The sequence below is a fragment of the Lolium rigidum genome, chromosome 6 (assembly GCF_022539505.1).
Source record: "Lolium rigidum isolate FL_2022 chromosome 6, APGP_CSIRO_Lrig_0.1, whole genome shotgun sequence".
In the NCBI taxonomy this organism is placed as follows: domain Eukaryota; kingdom Viridiplantae; phylum Streptophyta; class Magnoliopsida; order Poales; family Poaceae; genus Lolium; species Lolium rigidum.
The window spans coordinates 241,501,400-241,520,688 of NC_061513.1; the positions used below are offsets into that span (position 1 = coordinate 241,501,400).

General features: G+C 39.8%; 1 protein-coding gene across 1 annotated transcript; it reads left to right on the forward strand.

The window, feature by feature from the left end:
• Window positions 1-14,464: 14,464 nt before the first annotated feature.
• On the forward strand, window positions 14,465-18,373 carry LOC124663876 (auxin response factor 1-like). The gene is given in 17 exon segments (XM_047201525.1): window positions 14,465-14,529; window positions 14,621-14,742; window positions 14,745-14,789; window positions 14,868-14,986; window positions 15,101-15,199; window positions 15,329-15,385; window positions 15,669-15,824; window positions 15,916-16,000; window positions 16,138-16,228; window positions 16,345-16,509; window positions 16,592-16,711; window positions 16,823-16,895; window positions 16,977-17,142; window positions 17,242-17,821; window positions 17,823-17,868; window positions 17,950-18,128; window positions 18,241-18,373. Coding segments are annotated over 17 exon segments (2,301 nt in total).
• The last annotated feature ends 916 nt before the right edge of the window (window positions 18,374-19,289 follow it).

A 19,289-nucleotide genomic window follows, 5' to 3' on the forward strand; every position in this document is an offset into this window, starting at 1 on the left:
CGTCGCACGTGCAAGGCGGACATGCGTGAAGCGATCCAACAGTGGTTCGTCTTGAATGGCCCCCGCCGGCCCTCGACCGCCCGCACCAACCAACCAGATCCATCGATCGAACAGCGCGCACGGACGCCTAGCTCCAGCCCTCTCCGGAAAAGGGAAGGCGACAGCGACGCTTGCGACGACCGGTCACTGCACCAGACAGCCCGGGGCCGTCATGTGTCACCTCCTGCCGGCGAAGGCGATCGCCGCAGGCTACGTGCGCCGCGCGCGCGCGCGTGCGGAGGAGGAGGAGGAGCAGGAGGCCATGAATTGAATTATTGGATTCTGTTCGGCGCGAGATGGACTCGAGCTCAAGGACCCCGCGGCGCATGCGTGCACGGCGGTGGCTACGGCCGGTCGGTTGACCAGTCCGATATCGGCACTGTGCGGATCTGAGCAGTATCTGCTCGATGCTCCCCGCTCCCATGCATGCAGCTGCGCCATGCCATTGCCGCGAGGATATCCAGCCCGGCCGGCCACCACACGGCGTCCATGGCATCGCACGTGTAGTCCCCATGGGTGCATGTACATATATACTATACACAAAGCAATGCTTTATGGGGAAAAGAGTATGCATAATAATTAAACCAATATTACATGGGATCAAGTAGACAAAGGATATGGCGTTGTTAGCATTAGTTTCTTTCGTTTTTCTTGTTTTTCTCTTGGCGTGTTTGTGTTATTTGCCCTAGGGATCTCGTAGTTGTATCGTATGGTTGCTATATTAATATAACGGCGTGGAAGCCTGTTTCAAGAAGTAGACAAAGGATCTACATGTGCAACTAAAGTGATAATCACACATTGACCTCCCCTTTGTCTACGTGGTTATCAAGGTTTGTCCTGGTTGAAGAATATAACCATTGTGGCCGGGGCACTATTCAAATCAAAGCTAAAGATGCACATTTTTGCTAATTTACCTACAATATGCCCATTTTTGACATGTTACTCAAATATTCACATTAAGAAAATTATGCTACACGGTAATCAAAACCGATTCATGAGATTGAGAGCTCGATGATTTTCAATCCTCCACGTCTCATACTTGTTGTCACAATAATGAGATATGTTTTCATGCATACGTTGGATTTTTGATTGGATGGTTTAGTCTTACCTCATACATGTAACCATGATGACATCACTTAGAAATTCGATTCACGGGAGCAATTATCAATGGTTCGAATGATATGTTTTGATAAACTGTTATGATTATGTTCTTGCGAGTGGGAATATCATATGGTAGCTTGGTTGTTATTGGATAATCTAGCACATATGTAATATCATATTACTTACATCCAGGATTATGATTCATAGAAGGTAAAAAAAATGTGTTTTGCGATAAAAAACATATCATGTAGGTGACCCTGAAAAGGACATCAGTCAACATTTCCATGTATATGGTGTTTTGCCTTATGTATATAGATGTTGAACACCAATTACAATGGCAACAAGGACAATACTAAAAAACGATGCTAGCGAAATAAAAGAGAGGGTAGTGAAATATTGAATATGCACACAAGCTAAACGGAGGATTTATCATTCAGGAAATAAGTACAACCCTTGATCTGTCACTTGAGTATCTATTGTCAAATCCCAACATACATTAGGGCACAAATTATTATGCACCAAAATCCTTACCCTTTATCTCATATTTATATTTTGTTTAGAGGCTCAATTTTGCTTGAAGATTTCACTGCCATGATCTAGCTATCAATCAAAAATTTGGTAAATGTTAATTTGATCATTTGAAGCGGTGAGCATTAGTGATCATTGACCACATCATCATTTTAGACATCCCATTAACGAAAGCATGAGATAAATATCTCAATGATTTATAACAATATCTCACTCATGTCTCAACCTACTAATTAATGGTTGTATTCATGGTAATAAGACCCTATCATGTATATATATTACATGCTGGATCTACACGTATGGTTTGATTTATCTTATGTGTTAACTAATAACAGTATTAATACAAAAAATCATGAGCATTGATGTCGTTAAACTATTTATATCTCCCCAACTATATCCCTACAAGTATATGAGTATTACAATGTACATATGGTTGTGTGGGAAATTTATCAAATAGCCCGACTATTATAAGCTTGCACAAACGTAGTACCGTCTATCACATGCATATAGAAATTAGTCAAAGATCTATAATAGTCACACAAGGCATTAACTTACGTCCAAACATAAGGGAATGAATTCCATGGGGAAAATCTTTCGACAAATCAATACGGCCAATTTATGACATAGGTAATCACAAAATCCATTAACACACCAAAATCTCCGAAGTATCATATTCAATCTTGGAGATAGCGTTTATCGTGTGGTCCTGTCACTTTACGATCCAAATATATTGGAAATATTTTACAATAATTGTTCGCATGAATAGTTTTTCAATTTTAATTGTTATGATTATGTGATTTGCAATTTTACTACAAGGTCTCGATCTTATTGAGGATCCAACATTGTGGAAACCTTGGAGATGTCCATTGTGAATCGTTAATCCAAGATCTATAATAATCCCAAAAGGTGTTAATTTATGCCCAAACATAAATGAATTGCTTGTGTGATTCTTTCGTCAAAACAAGGCCACCAATTTACGGCGTAAATGATCATAAAGTCCGTTAACACATCAAATATCCCAAATATCATATTTAATGGATCTTGGCATACTAATGAGTTTACGTTGTATAAAAGGTTTTAGATCACATTGACTGATATGAAATTCATAATTTGAATAGCAAAGGTTGATCAAAATATGTAAGGTATAGCTAAGTTCTAAAAGGAAATCAAATTTTGTAAAGTACCCGGTTCATATGACAGGTAGACTGTTGTACACTAAAAACCTAACGTTCTCTTATAATTCAAGATAGCTCTAGTCGGTACCACATGAGGTATCAAGGAAATTTCATACATTATATATTAGTGTCTTATACCACCCAACATAGTGGTGTATGGTAGTTTGAACAAATGCCACTAAATGTATGTGGATTTTTTGGTGATTAATAAAATAACGAGCGAGCTCCACAGACACCTTTGAAACTACGTGATCAAAAGATCTCTAATGCATCAAAATCATGTTTGTATACATAATATTTAATGGATTTTGAGGTGTTAATGAACTTCCACGGTGTGTCGCATTTCTCGAACTTGATCTTGATGTTGTACCCAAACAATCCATTTAAGTCCACAACACGTGTTCATATCACTCCAATGTTTGTTCTTTATCAATCACAAATGAAATACAATATATTGTAAAAAAGGTAGTTTTTTTTTGCTATCTCCAAGGTTGAATCGTTATTATTTTGTGTCATCCCAGCAGTTATAATCCAAATATATTGGAAATATTTTACAATTTTAGTCTATATATTCTATTGTTCTATTTTAGTTATTATGATACTACAATTTGCAATTTGACTACAAGGCCTAGATCTTATTCAGAATCCAACATTGTGGCAACCTTGGAGATGTCCATTGTGGATTTATTAGTCCAAGATTTGTAATAATCACAAAAGGTGTTAATTTACGTCCAAACATAAATGAATTGCAAGGAGTGATTCTTTCGTCAAAACAATGCCATTAATTTATGACATAGTTGATCACAAAATTCATTAACACATCAAAACTCCCAAGTATCATATTTAAAGGATCTTGGCATACTAATGAGTTTCAGTTGTATAAAGGGTTTTTGTCTCGGCGCCCTATATTTATTATAGAAGATAGCTTTTCATGTCTACAACTCATAGATCAATGTCTAACGGGACCGTATATGGTATCTATGTGTTCATGTCCCCTTTCCCTGATCTATGTTCAATGCTTAGATGGGAAATATAAAATATGCTATTTTTTACCATACATTTAGACATAAAGGGTTTTGTCTGATTAATGAGTCTAGCTACACAACGTGTTATTCACATATGCTAGTTGGAAGTTTCAATGATGATCCTTAAATTCTAAGAAGATATACATCATTTGCAATCTCGAAGAATAATAAGAATGTCCTGCTTAGTTGTTTTGGTGATATTGGATCGCACTAACTCATAGGAAAGCCACAATATGAATGGAAAAAGTTGATCAGAGCATGTAAGGTATAGCTAAGTTCTGAAAGGGAACCAAATTCTGTCAACTATCTGGTTCATATGTCAGGGTAGGTTGTCGTACGATAAAACCTAATGCTCTCTTATAGTTCAAGATGGCTCTAGTCAGTACCACATGAGGTATAGATGGAATGCCATACATTATGTTAGTGTCTTATACCACCCAAAAATGTCGTGTTTGGTACCTTCAAGTAAACGTTACTAAGTGGATGCGGATTTGTTGATGATTTGTAAAATAACGAGAGAACTCCACCGACACCTTTCCAAATAGGTAATCAAAAGATCACTAACGCCATCAAAATCTTTCTCATTTACATAATATTTAATGGCTTTGGAGGTGTTAATGAACTTCCATAATGTGTCAAATTTTCCCACTGGGTCCATAGCCAAACAATCCATCTAAGTCCACATCAAGTGTGCATGTCACCCCTATATTTTTTATTATTAATCACAAATGAAATACAATATCCTTTTTCTATATGCAAGGTTGAATCATTATTATTTTGTGTGGTCCTGCTACTTTCAATCCAAATATATTGAAAATATTTTACGATTTTAGTCTGTACAAATGGTCGTTCGGTTTTCATAATTATGATTCTAGGATTTGCAATTTTACTACAAGGCATGGATCCTATTCACAAAAGAACATTGTGACAACCTTGGAGATGTCCATTTTGATCATTACTCCAAGATCTATAATAAACAAAAGGTATTAATTTACATCCAAACTTAAATGAATTGCACGGGGTGATTCTTTGGTCAAAACAAGGCCGCCAATTTATTACATAGGCGATCAAAAATTCAATTAACACATCAAATATCCAAAGTATCATATTAAATGGATCTTGGCATACTAATGAGTTTCCTATATATAAAGTTTTCTGTCTTGACACGCTAAATTTATTATAGAAGATTTTTCATGCCTACCACCCATCGGTCAATGTCTAATGCATAAGATTGCATATGGTATCTATCTGTTCATATCCCCTTCCCCCGATCTATGTTCAATTGCTTAGATGATGAATATAAACTCATCTATTTTTATAACATACATTTAGACATATAGAGGGTTTTATCCCATTAATGATTTTATTTTCACAATGTGTTAGTCACATATGCTAGCTGGAAGTTTCAATTATGATCCTAAAATGCTAAAAACACATTATTTGCAATCTCTAAGAACAATGAGAATGTCCTTCCTAGCTCTTTTCATGATACTGGATCACACTGACTCATAGGAAAGCCATAATATGAATGGAAGAAGTTGATTAAAGCATGGAAGGCATAGCTACGTTCTAATAGGAAGTCGAATTCTCTCAACTATCTAGTTCATAAGTTAGTGTAGGTTGTCATACGCTAAAAAGCTAACGCTCTCTTATAGTTCAAGATGGATCTAGTCGGTACCACATGAGGTATCTAGAGAATATCACACAATATGTTAGTGTCTTATACCACCCAACAATGTGGTGTTTGGCACCTTTGAGAAAACATCACTAAGTGGATGTTGATATTTTGATGATTAATAAAACAATGAGTGAACTCCACCTACACACCTTTCAAAATAGGTGATCAAAAGATCACTAATGGGTCAAAATATTGCTCATGTACATAATATTTAATGGCTTTTGAGGTGTTAATGAACTTCCACAATGTGTTACATTTTTTCACTTGGTCTTTATGTCGTTGGCAAATAATCCTTTTAAGTCCACATAATTTGTTCATATCACCCCCTATGTTTTCTTAGTATCAATCAAGGATGAAATGCAATGTTTGGTAAAAAAATTGTTCTTTTTTGGTATCTCCAAGGTTGAATCGTTATTATTTTGTGTTGTACTTCCACTTTACAATCCAAATATATTGTAAATATTTTACAATACTAGCATATATGAATTATCGTTCGGTTTCAATTATTATGATTCTGCGATTTACAATTTTACTACAAGGATTGGATCTTATTCAGGATCCAACATTGTGACAACCTTGGAGATGTTCATTGCGGGTCATTACTCCCAAGATATATAATAATCAAAAAAGGTGTTAATTTATGTCCAAACTTAAATGAATTGCACGGGGTGATTCTTTGGTCAAAACAAGATTGCCAATAATTACATAGCTCATCACAAAATTCATTAACACGTGAAATATCCCAAGTATCATATTTAATGGATATTGGCATAATAATTATTTTCCACCATATGAAGGGTTTTGTATCGACACCCTAGATTTATTATAGAAGATATTTTTTATGAATTCCACCCATCAGTCAATATTAACCCGTGTTCATACCCCCTTCTTCTGATCTATGTGCAATGCTTAGGTGATAAATATAAGATATTATATTTTTTATAACATATATTTAGAAATAGATAGTTTTCTTTGATTAATGATTCTATTTAGACATAGTGTTAGTCACATATGCTAGTTGGAAGTTTCAATGATGATCTTAAAAGGCTAAAACAATACATCACTTGCAATATGTAAGAACAAAAAAATGTCCTCCTTAGCTCATTTGGTGATATTGGATCACATTGCCTCATAGGAAAGCCATAGTATGAATAGCTAAGCTTAACAAAAGCATGGAAGGCGCAACTAACTTCTAAAAGGAAATCAAATTCTCAAGTATCTGGTTCATATGCCAGGGTAGGTTGTTGTACGCATAACGCTCTCTTACAGTTCAAGATTGCTCTAGGTGGTACCAAATGAGTTCACGAGTTAATGCCACACATTATCTTAGTGTATTATACCACCAACTAGTATGGTGTATGGTAAGTTTGACCCAATGCCACTAAGTGGATCAGATTTGGTGTTGATTGATAAAACAATGAGTGAACTCTACCCGACACATTCCAAAATAGGTGATCAAAAGATCACTGATGCATAAAATTGCATCACATTGTCTCATAGGAAAGCCATAATATGATGGAAAAGTATCGCCCATCAAAATATTTGCAACATTATCTCATGTATCCAGTTCATATGCGAGGATAGGTTGTCGTACACTAAAAACCTGAAGGTCTCTACAAATTCAAGATCCCTATAGACGGTACCACATGAGGTGTCGAGGGAATGACACATTATGTTTGTGTTTTGTTCCACCAAGCAACGTGATGTTCGGTACCTTGGGTACATATTTGTTGATGATTAATGAAATAGTGTGTTAATTCCACTAGACTCCTTTCAAAATAGGCAATCAAAAGATCACTACTGCACCAAAATCTTGCTCGACCATGTATATATAATATTTAATGAGTTTTGGTGTGTTAATGAACTTCCACAACGTGTCACATCTTGTCCTTTGGCTCTCGTCACCATAGCCGAACCATCCATCTTAGTGCAAGGCATGTATTCATATCACCTTATCTTGGTTGCTTATCAATGACAAATTAAATATAATATTTAGTAAAACATCGGTATTCTTTTGCTATGCCGAGGGATAAATCATGATTCTTTTGTGTGGTCCTGCCACTTTACGTCACAATATATTATATATAGTTTACAAGTTTAGTCCTTAGTATCTTTTATTCGATGTTAACTAATTGTTATGATTCTACGTTTTGCAATTTTATTAGAAGGTGTAAGGGTATATTGCCCCTATGTGTGGTTTTGGTAATTAGTGACAACCCCTATAGACTAATGTTTTCATTGAGTTTATATGAAGGAATATTCCATAGGTACTAGTTGTAGTCCATGTGTTGGATTCAATTATAGATGCCATAAAGATAAAAATATACCTTGTGTATTGGCATCAAGATCATCGATTTGAAGATATATATGTGATATGATCAAGAAGAAGAAATGAAGATGGAGTTCTTATGTGAAACTCAATATTAGCCATGCTCTAGCTTATGTGATAAGCAATGAATGATGAAGATTTTGAGTGCTTGATTCCAAGTGAAGAATTCAAGTTATGGCTCTAAGTCGGTGTCATGATAGTCTCATACGTTGAGCTATGGTTGACTAAGATTTAGAGCATGCAAGCAAATGAAGAATTCTATATACACCTCAAGATAGTATGATAGAGCATGAGAAGATACAAGGTTGACCAATACAAAGAGTGAAGAATAGATTCAAGTTTGGTCAACACATGAAGTATGAAGAATGTGCCACGAGAAGTCATGTGGTATGGTAAGCCGTGTCAATTATGCTTTATGAACTAACCCATCATATATGTTTCCTTGCGTTGTCTATGTGGGTTAGGTATCTTTCCATGGGCGTGCATCAAAAGGGAGATCTCATATAGCCCATGAGAGGATGACGTCAAGTGGTGATCGTCATCAAGGTTGAGTTGGGCAAGTTCAAGATTGAGCATCTCAAGAGGATCATATGCTTGAAGCTTGCCGTCCATTTTGGTGATAATGGACATGTGAAGATGTGCATCAATGGAGCTTTCCCATCATGGTGTATGGGGGAGCATTTGTGAGTCTTCACGAAGCAACAATGATCAAGTGAGGCATTCCGGCTTGAGTGGAGCTTGAAGAGCTATCATCGAGATCAAGCGGGATGCGCAAGGCAAAGGTATGGCCTTGCTAGGTTTTCCTTTTACCGGTCTCAAGGTGGTTGTTGGGAGACCGGATTATAGGATAGATAGCTGCACTATCAAGAGGGGCTTTCGGTTGGGTAACTTGATCACATCGTCTTAGGGAGCTCAATCCTTTGCATACTTTGCATATTCCTATTGCTTCTTGGTGTTTCTCTGTGAGAGGTTCTTGAGCTTGTTGCTAGCTTTACAACAAGCCTAAGTTCATCGAAAACGGAATCCGCATGCATCTTCTATTGCGTTTTTGAGTTTGGACGTCTTCACCGTTTCTTGACAGTGGGAGACTCCCTCTCTAAAATCATCTAAAATATTCTGTGAGGAGTCTCCATATTTCTTGTTGGGTTCTATTTATCGCTATCTTTCCAACAAAATTGGTTTCATGTCAATCGGAGTTCGGGAGCATTTTCTGTTTAAAATGAAGAAAAGTTGTTCTGCCTGTGGCCGGTCTATGGTCCGGTCGGACCGGCCGTGGCACCGGGTGGTCCGGTTCCGACCAGCCACTGGACCGGTGCCAACCGGGCACTGTCCAGGGCCCTTTTCCCGTCATCCGCTTGCTTCCCGGTTGGTGGCCCGGTTTGGACCGGCCGTTCCGGTCACGGGCCCGGTCTGACCGGGCCCTGCGCCGGACCGCCCGGTCCTAGGCCCGGTTGACCGGATTCCTCGAAGCCTTACCTTCCCCAACGGTTATTTTCTCCCTTGGGCTATAAATAGCCCTTCTTCCACCTTGGGCTGTTAAGTTCTTCCACTCTCTCTCCTCCATTGTTGTCTTTGAAGAACTTGCCCTATCTCTTGATTCCCCCCATGATTCTTGCTCATTTTTGAGGGATCTAAGAGAGGAGATCTAGATCTACAATCCCCACCAATCCATCTCTCCTCTAAGTGAGGGGAACCCTTTGGATCTAGATCTTGGAGTCATTTGTTGATTTCCTCTTTGTTCTTCCTCTCTAATCTCATCCTAGCATTTGTTGCTTTGGTGGGATTTGAGTGTGAAGGATTTAAACACCTCTAGTGTTCTTGCTTTGCATCATTGCATAGTCTTGAGCTCTCCACCATGTTTAGTTCGAGTGAGAGACCGTGAGCTTGTTACTCTTGGAGGGAGACCTCCTAGTTGGCTTGGTTGGTGTCCCGGTGATCTCTTCGTGGAAGGTTGTGAAGGGGTCCGGGCTTCTCCTTCGTGGAGCTTGTGAAGTGGTTGTGGAGCTTGCCATCTCCGGAGTGGAGGAAAATCTAACCATAAGGAAAGGGCCATTATCCTTCGTGGGTGTGGCTCGGAGAATAGGGTGAGCCTTCGTGGCGTTGGGGAATCCTTCGTGGGACCCCCACTCCTCCAAATGTGACGTGCCTTCTTGCAAAGGAAGGGAACACGGGAATACATCCTCGTCTCCGCATGCCTCGGTTATTTCTATTCCCGAGCTCTCTTTTCTTGTGATAGCCATCGTGCTTGAAGTACATATATCTTGCTATCACTTGTGCTACATATATCTTGTGCCTATCTTGCCTAGCTCTAGTTGTTATTGTTACACTTAGTTGAGCTTAGCATATTTAGGGTTTGTGCTTGTAATCTAAACATTAGTTTAATTCCGCATTCTTACAAGACAAATCCGTAAGATTTTTTAATTGCCTATTCACCCCCCCCCCTCTAGGCGGCATCTCGATCTTTCAGAAGGCATGGATCATATTTGGCATCTAATATTGTGAAAACCCTGGAGATTTCCAATGTCAGTCATTAGTCCAAGATCTACAATATCACAAAAGGTGTTAATTTACATCTAAACATAGATGAATCGCATGGGATGATTCTTTTATCAAAACAAGGCTGCCAATTTATGACATTTGATCACAAAACCCATTGACACACCAAATCTATCTAGTATCATATTTAATGGATCTGAGCATACTAATGAGCTTCCGCCGTATTAAGGGTTCTCTCTCGATGCACTAGATTAAATTATGGAATATTGTTTTCATGCCTATCATCCATCGGTCAATGTCTAACGCATGGGACCGTATATGGTATATACACATTCATATCTTCCTCCTCTCGATCTATGTTCACTGCTTAAATGACAAATACAAATTCTATTGTTACACCTGATGTTTAGACATAGATGTTTTTTTATGAGTAAAGAGCTATTTAGACAAAGTTCTACTCACATATGCTAGTGAGAAATGTCAATGACGCTGATCATAAAATGCTGAAAAAAGACATCACGTGGAATCTCTAGGAACAAGAAGAATATTATGCTTAGCTATTTTGGTGCTATTGGATCACATTGTCTCATAGGAAAGACATACTATGATGAAAAAGTATCGCCCATCAAAATATTTGCAAAATTATCTCAAGTATCTGGTTCATATATGAGGGTAGATTCTCGTACACTAAAAACCAAACGGTCTCTACAAATTTAAGATGCCTATATATGATATCACATGAGGTGTCAATGGAATGACACAAATTATGTTAGTGTTTTGTTTCACCAAGCAACGTGGTGTTTGGTACCTTGGGTACATATTTTTTGATGATTAATGAAATAATGTGTTAATTCCACCAGAGTCCTTTCAAAATAGGCAATTAAAAGATCACTAATGCACCAAAATCTTGCTTGATCATGTATATATAATATTTAATGGATTTTGATGTGTTAATTAACTTCCACAACGTGTCACATCTTTTCCTTTTGCTCTCGTCACCATAGCCGAACCATCCATCTTAGTCCAAGGCATGTATTCATATCACCATATCTTCGTTGCTTATCAATGACAAACTAAATATAATATTTAGTAAAACATCGATATTATTTTGCTATAATCAAGGCTAAATCATGATTCTTTTGTGTGGTCCTACCACTTTACGATCACAATATATTGGAAATATTTTAGATGTTTAGTCCGTAGTATCTTTTGTTCGATGTTAACTAATTGTGATGATTCTACGATTTTCAATTTTATTAGAAGGCATGGATCATATTTGGGATCTAAGATTGTGAAAACCCTGGAGATTTCCAATGTCAGTCACTAGTCCAAGATCTACAATATCACAAAAGGTGTTAATTTACATTTGAACATAAATGGATCGTATCGGATGTTCTTTTGTCAAACAAGGCTGCCAATTTATGATAGGTGATCACAAAACCCATTGACACACCAAATCTCCCTAGTATCATATTTAATGGATCTGAGCATACTAATGAGCTTTCGCTGTATTAAGGGTTCTGATGCACTAGATTTGTTATGGAAGATTGTTTTCATGCCTACCACTCATCGGTCAATGTCTAACACATTGGACCGTATAAGGTATCTACGCGTTCATATCTTCCTCCTCTCGATCTATGTTCGATGCTTAAATGGTAAATATAAAATCTATTATTTTGCAACAGATGTTTAGACAAAGAGGTTTTTATGAGTAATGATTTATTTAGACAAAGTGCTACTCACATATGCTAGTTGGAAGTGTCAATGACGATGATCATAAAATGCTGAAAAAAGACATCACTTGGAATCTCTAGGAAAAAGAAAAATATTATGCTTAGCTCTTTTGGTGCTACTATTGCATCACATTGTCTCATAGGAAAGCCATAATATGATGAAAAAGTATCGCCCATAAAAATATTTGCAACATTATCTCATGTATCCGGTTCATATGCGAGGATAGGTTGTCGTACACTAAAAACCCGAAGGTCTCTACAAATTCAAGATCCCTATAGACGGTACCACATGAGGTGTCGAGGGAATGACACATTATGTTTGTGTTTTGTTCCACCAAGCAACGTGATGTTCGGTACCTTGGATACATATTTGTTGAAGATTAATAAAATAATGAGTTAACTCCACCAAACTCCTTTCAAAATAGGCAATCAAAAGATCACCAAGGCACCAAAATCTTGCTCGATCATGTATATATAATATTTAATGGTTTTTAATGTGTTAATGAACTTCCACAACGTGTCACATCTTGTCCTTTGGCTCTCGTCACCATAGACGAACCATCCATCTTAGTCCAAGGCATGTATTCATATCACCTTATCTTCGTTGCTTGTCAATGACAAATTAAATATAACATTTAGTAAAACATCGTTATTCTTTTGCTATCTCCAATGCTAAACCGTGATTCTTTTGTGTGGTCCTGCAACTTTACGATCACAATATACTGGAAATATTTTACAAGTTTAGTCCATAGTATCTTTTATTCGATGTTAACTAATTCTTATGATTCTACGATTTGCAATTTTACTACAAGGCATCGATTTTATTTGGGATCTAAGATTGTGAAAACCCTGGAGATTTCCAATGTCAGTCATTAGTCCAAAATCTACAATCTCACAGAAGGTGTTAATTTACATCCGAACATAAATGAATTGCATGGGATGATTCTTTCGTCAAAACAAGGCTGCCAATGTATGGCAGGTGATCACAAAACCCATTGACACACCAATTCTCCCTAGTATCATATTTAATGGATCTGAGCATACTAACGAGCTTCCGCCGTATTAAGGGTTCTGTCTCGATGCACTAGATTTGTTATGGAAGATTGTTTTCATGCCTGCCACCCATCGGTCAATGTCTAACGCATGGGACCGTATATGGTATCTACGCGTTCATATCTTCCTCCTCTCGATCTATGTTCAATGCTTAAATGATAAATATAAAATCTATTATTTTACAATTGATGTTTAGACATAGAGGTTTTCTACGAGTAATGATTCATTTAGACAAACTGGTACTCCCATATGCTAGTTGGAAGTGTTAATGACGATGATCATAAAATGCTGAAAAAATACATCACTTGGAATTTCTTAGAACAAGAAGAATATTTTGCTTAGCTCTTTTGATAATGTTGGATCACATTGTCTCATAAGAAATCCATAATATGATAGCAAAGTATCTCCTATCAAAATCTTTGCAAAATCACCTCAAGTATTCGGTTCATATGTGAGGGTAGGTTATCGTACATTAAAACCCTAACTATCTCTCCAAATTCGAGATGGCTCTAGACGGCACCACATGAGGTGTCGAGGGAATGACACAAATTATGTTAGTGTCTTGTACCACCGAGTACGGGGGTGTTTGGTACCTTAGATATGGGTTCGTTGATGATTAATAATATAACGAGATAATTTCACCAGACTACTTTCAAAATAGGCAATCAAAAGATCACTAATGTACCGAAATCTTGCTCGATCTTGTATATATAATATTTAATGGTTTTTGAGGTGTTAATGAACTTCCACAATGTGTCACATTTTTCCTTTCTCTCGCGTCGCCGCAGCCGAACCATCCTCTTAGTCCAAGGCATGTGCATATCACCCCTATCTTAGTTGCTTATCAATGACAAATCAAATATAATGTTTGGTAAAACACCGGTATTTTTTTTGCTATCTCCAAGGCTGAGTCGTGATTCTTTTGTGTGATCCTGCCACTTCACAATCTTAATATACTGGAAATGTTATACAATTGTAGTCGGTAGAATCTTTTTATTTTTATTTTTTGTAGTTATGATTCTACGATTCACAATTTTACTACAAGGCTTAGGTCTCATTCAGGATCTATGACTGTGACAACCTTGTAGATGTCATTCTGATTCATTAATCTGATGCATAGCGTCAGTAAACTGTCAAGTAATGACATAAAACATACTCCGTCCATTTTTACAAGAATTTATCATTTTGAGAATAGAAGCCAGGGGCTTTCGCACAATATGTGTTCGTCCCAAAATGCTTTTTAGCAAAGTGTACGCGTGCAGAGACCGGAGGAAGGACCTTTTATTTTAGAAAACATAGGGTCCTCGATGCAAAAGGTAGCTCGAGAGCCTAGCCGGGGCAGCAGTGTTAAAGCCATAAAGGCGCAAGCTCTGTAACGCCGCCGTTGTGTGCTTGGCTCCGATCGGCTGCCGCTTCGCCTCTCTCCACTCCCTCCCCACCGCGCCGTTCTTTAATGGGGGCAGCCCAACAACAAACACTCTGACACAAGGAGAACACCACCCAGTCACCAGACCAACTCCCTTCTCCTGCCTCTCTCCCCTCCTATACCGCTGCTTCCCTCCCGGGGAGGCCAAGAACACCCGGCCACCACCAAACCCACCGCCGCCCGTGTCGCCATGGCGCAACAACCTGGTGAGTCCATCTGGTTTTCTGCAGTTCACGGCCGGCCAGGTTCACTCGCTCATGGTCTGTTCTTGTCGTTGTTGGCAGGACGTGGACGGGACCCGGAGCTGTTCCCGGAGCTGTGGCGCGCCTGCGCGGGGCCGCTCGTGGAGGTGCCGCAGCGGGACGAGAGGGTCTTCTACTTCCTCCAGGGACATCTAGAGCAGGTACGTTGCGTGCTCCGGCACCGGAATTCTCCTTCGTTTCTTATCTGCGCGCGTCTTCCTCTCTTCTGTTGCATCCATTTTCCGTCGCGAATCATGACGGTTTTGCGCGTGCAGCTGCAAGAGCCGACGGACCCCGCGCTGCTGGCGGAGCAGATCAAGATGTTCCAGGTGCCCTACAAGATCCTCTGCAAGGTCGTCAACGTCGAGCTCAAGGTACGTACGTGACCGCGGCTCGCTCCGGCGCCGGCGTGTTTTCTCCTCTCCACGCTTCCCTTCTGGAATTGGCGTGAGCTCCTCGTCGTAACTCTTCCTCTCTTGTTTTGTTCACGGCGGCGCGCGCAGGCTGAGACGGATACGGACGAGGTGTTCGCGCAGATCACCCTGCAGCCGGACCCTGACGTAAGTGTTTCTCGCCACCCCACACCCATGGTTTTCTTCTCTGTCTTTTTTCTTTTCTTTTCTTTTTTGCTCTTCTGGTGTTTCGAAATGTCCGGTGCGAGGCCGTAATTGTTGGCAACTTTCTGTGCTCCCTGAATTTTGGTTTCTGAATTTCAGGTGTCGCATAATTCGACTTTTTCTATCACCTGTTCTTTTTACTGACAGGAGCTAATTCAGTTAGCATTACTCAAATTCAGATAGTGCCCCCCATGTGGATTCGTGATCAACTTTCTGTTGTTTGCAGCAAGAGAATCTGCCCACATTACCCGACCCACCTCTGCCGGAGATGCCGAGGCCTGTGGTGCACTCCTTCTGCAAGATCCTGACGCCGTCTGACACCAGCACCCATGGCGGCTTCTCCGTGCTCAGGCGCCACGCCAACGAGTGTCTCCCGCCGCTGGTGAGCCCAATTCCCATGTCCTTCCTTGATTATGAATAATTGCATATGGTACTGCAAAAGTTAAATTCCTCCCTGTTTTGCTGTCGATCAGGACATGTCGATGCCGACACCGACTCAAGAGCTCATCTCAAAGGACCTTCATGGATCTGAGTGGAGGTTTAAGCACATCTACAGAGGTATGCAAATCAGTGTTTTTTTTTTCAGTTATCTACTGAATTGTTCAGTGGTCATCTGAACACAGAGATCAGGACCATAATTGCACTTGCTCGGCGTGCCTTCTGCTCTGAACTCATGCAATTTCTTGGCTTTCTAGGCCAACCCCGTAGGCACCTTCTGACTACTGGATGGAGCACATTTGTCACATCAAAGAAGCTGGTCGCCGGCGATGCGTTTGTATACCTAAGGTTAGATATAATCTGAACTAATTCTGTTCAACCAGTCATGCGTAACAGACAGGTCTGCGCAGATGTTTCATAGGGAGTATGGATCACAACAAAGACACTTTGTTTTCCTTTCGCAGGAGTGATACTGGAGAGCAGCGTGTCGGAGTGAGGCGCCTCGTGCAGAAGCAGAGCACGATGCCGGCATCCGTTATATCAAGCCAAAGCATGCATCTTGGGGTACTTGCAAGCGCATCGCATGCTATCAAGACTAACTCCATCTTCTTGGTGTACTATAGGCCAAGGTTGGACCTTTTCTACTTCCTATTGTTTCATACAACTGTGCTGGTTCTCTGCTAATGGAAGTTGTCTTATTTATTTATCCAGGTTAAGCCAAAGCCAGTACATTGTCAGTGTGAACAAGTACCTTGAAGCTACTAAGGTTGGATTTAGTGTGGGGAAGAGGTTTACGATGAACTTCGAAGGTGAAGATGTCCCTGTGAAGAAGTAAGGATTCAACATGTGGTCTCTCATATGCTGTATTCCCCTCTCAGTCTGCTGGTCATCTTCTGCCATTCATCTCAGATTCACATTATTCCATTTCTTTTAAACCTGCAGGTTTTCTGGGACTATAATTGATAATGGGGATCTTTCTCCACAATGGTCAGGTTCCGAATGGAAGTCACTAGAGGTACGATCAATCCATTTTGTTTTCTCTTCTCTTCCCTGTATTTTCCTTTCAGAAAATGATTCTGATTTTATCATGGTTCAGGTCCAATGGGATGAAACCACAAACTGCAATGGCCCTGAGAGAGTTTCTCCTTGGGAAATTGAACCATCTGATGTCTCTGCACCTACCATCAATGTACCACTGCAATCATCTGCCAAAAACAAGAGGCCTAGGGAGACAACTGAAAATTTGGATCTTCCATCACAGGGTATGAAGTTGCAAACTTCTCATTGCTTGCGTTATCGACAGATAGTGGAATTATTCATTTCAAGATGTTCTTAATCCTTTTGTTTGGCTTAATTTGCAGAACCTGCTAGAGAGTTTTGGCTGTCTGGAATGCCACAGCAGCAGCATGAGAGAACATTTGTTGGTTCCAGTGATCCCAGTTGTATCTCTGGACATCAAGTTGTTTGGCCAGGCGCAGGTTATGGTGCTATGAGCAGCAGTTCTGTTTGCCAGAATCCATCAGCATATGACGGTTGGCTGAAGGAATTCAACCCATCAAGCAAAGGGCTCTCCCCTACATTGTCAGAGATTTCTCATAAGCTGTTTCAGGTTACCAGCAATGAAACCAGAGTTGCTCCTTGGCCAGCAATTTCTGCTTTCCAGGCTGTGGAACCTGCTCCTAAGCTACCCTGCAACACTGTGTATGGTCACCTAGCTGAAGAGGCTGCTACACCAAATGTGCCCACAGTTACTGAAAAAAGCAAGGAACCTGGCGTGTTTCGTCTGTTTGGTGTGAATTTGATGAAACATACCAAGGGCGCTGCTACTCCTGACATTGCAAGTGCCGGCGCAGGGGAAACTTCAGCCAAAGTTGCTGGTTCTTATGAAGAGTCCGGCCTGTCAGCATTCTCAAAAGTACCTAAAGTTGTGAACGAGAGCCCCGGAAATCCAAAGCAGTCATAGCTACATTGCAAGAAATCGTGTGAAGGTACAACGTTTTTTCATCTCTTTTCAATCCCTCGGCCTTGCTTATTAACTGTCGTCTAACGTTATGTTTGGTCTGCGCTAGGTTCAAATGCATGGGAATGCTTTGGGTAGAGCTGTGGATCTAGCAAATCTGAATGGTTATGAGAAACTGACTCGTGAGCTGGAACAGATGTTCGACATAAAGGACCTGAAACAGAACTTCAAAGTGGCTTTCACCGACGATGAAGGCGACACTATGGAAGTCGGAGATGATCCTTGGATGTAAGTTGCTTGCATATATTCTCTTCAGAAAAAGAAAAACTAATTGATTGCTGACTGTTCATCTATCTGAAAAATGAGTTATGGCTGACATGCATTCTTTTGATACCTGCAGAGAGTTCTGCCAAATGGTCAAAAAGATAGTGATCTATCCTATTGGTGATGAGAGGATCCTCGAGCCTCGTCAGACGCCGACCTCTGCTGCTGCTGCTGCTGCTCCAGAACAGGATCCCAAGACTGAACTTTAGAAGGCGGGGAGTAGGACTGGAAGGCGGATATTTGGAGCCTCTCACAGATGAATCATTCGTTGCAGATGGTGGTATATTGCAGCAGCAAATTTGTTGCTGGCCTCAGTTACTTTCTTCGCAACACTCTGAAGGAAGATCGACTGATGTAACATAGGTTTCCAGAAACAAAAGTGTTATAGTGTCTCTTTAGTTGGCTGTCAAAAAACAAAGGTTGGCAGGGTCTAGACTGCTTAATTTAGTCGAAAAAAGTTTAATAATCGGGTGGTATACCATGACTGTTGGTGTGTACATATTATATGTGATGATAATATCATATGACATTAGCCTATACCATGTGTTAGCTTGCTGTTATGTTCGTCTGAATTTGGGGTTTTTTCTGTGGGGATTGGGTTTGTTTTCTGCTGGGATTGGGGTTTTTCTTCTGTGGACATTGGGTTTATCTGGATGGGGGCTTTGGATGTCGACCGATATATATAATCCTGGTTAGTTTTGTGTATGATGCTGTTTAGTTCACTTTTTTGATTTGTACCGTTCAGTGTTTGCGGGTTTCGAAAATTTCAAGTTTTTTTTAAACGGAGGCAAACGAATAGGAAAGTTTTCAAGTTAAATTTTCAGAGTATGTTACTGAGGACTTGGTGCTTGTTTGGTTCAAATGTACTGCTATAGGAATTTTGGGATATTCCATTGCTTATGAATTTTTCCTATAATAAGCCTATTTGGTCCGTAGGATTTGAAGACATAATTTTTTGCGTATGATTTATTTTGCATGCAAGTCCATGGGAAAAAGCCCTTAGTTACAAACTCATTGATGTTTTTTTTAGACGGAGGGCTCGAAATGATCCCGGTTTTGAATTAACGAAGTCATCAACCGGCTAGGAGTTAGACCCAGAGACTCATTGAGGATTTACTTTGTTTC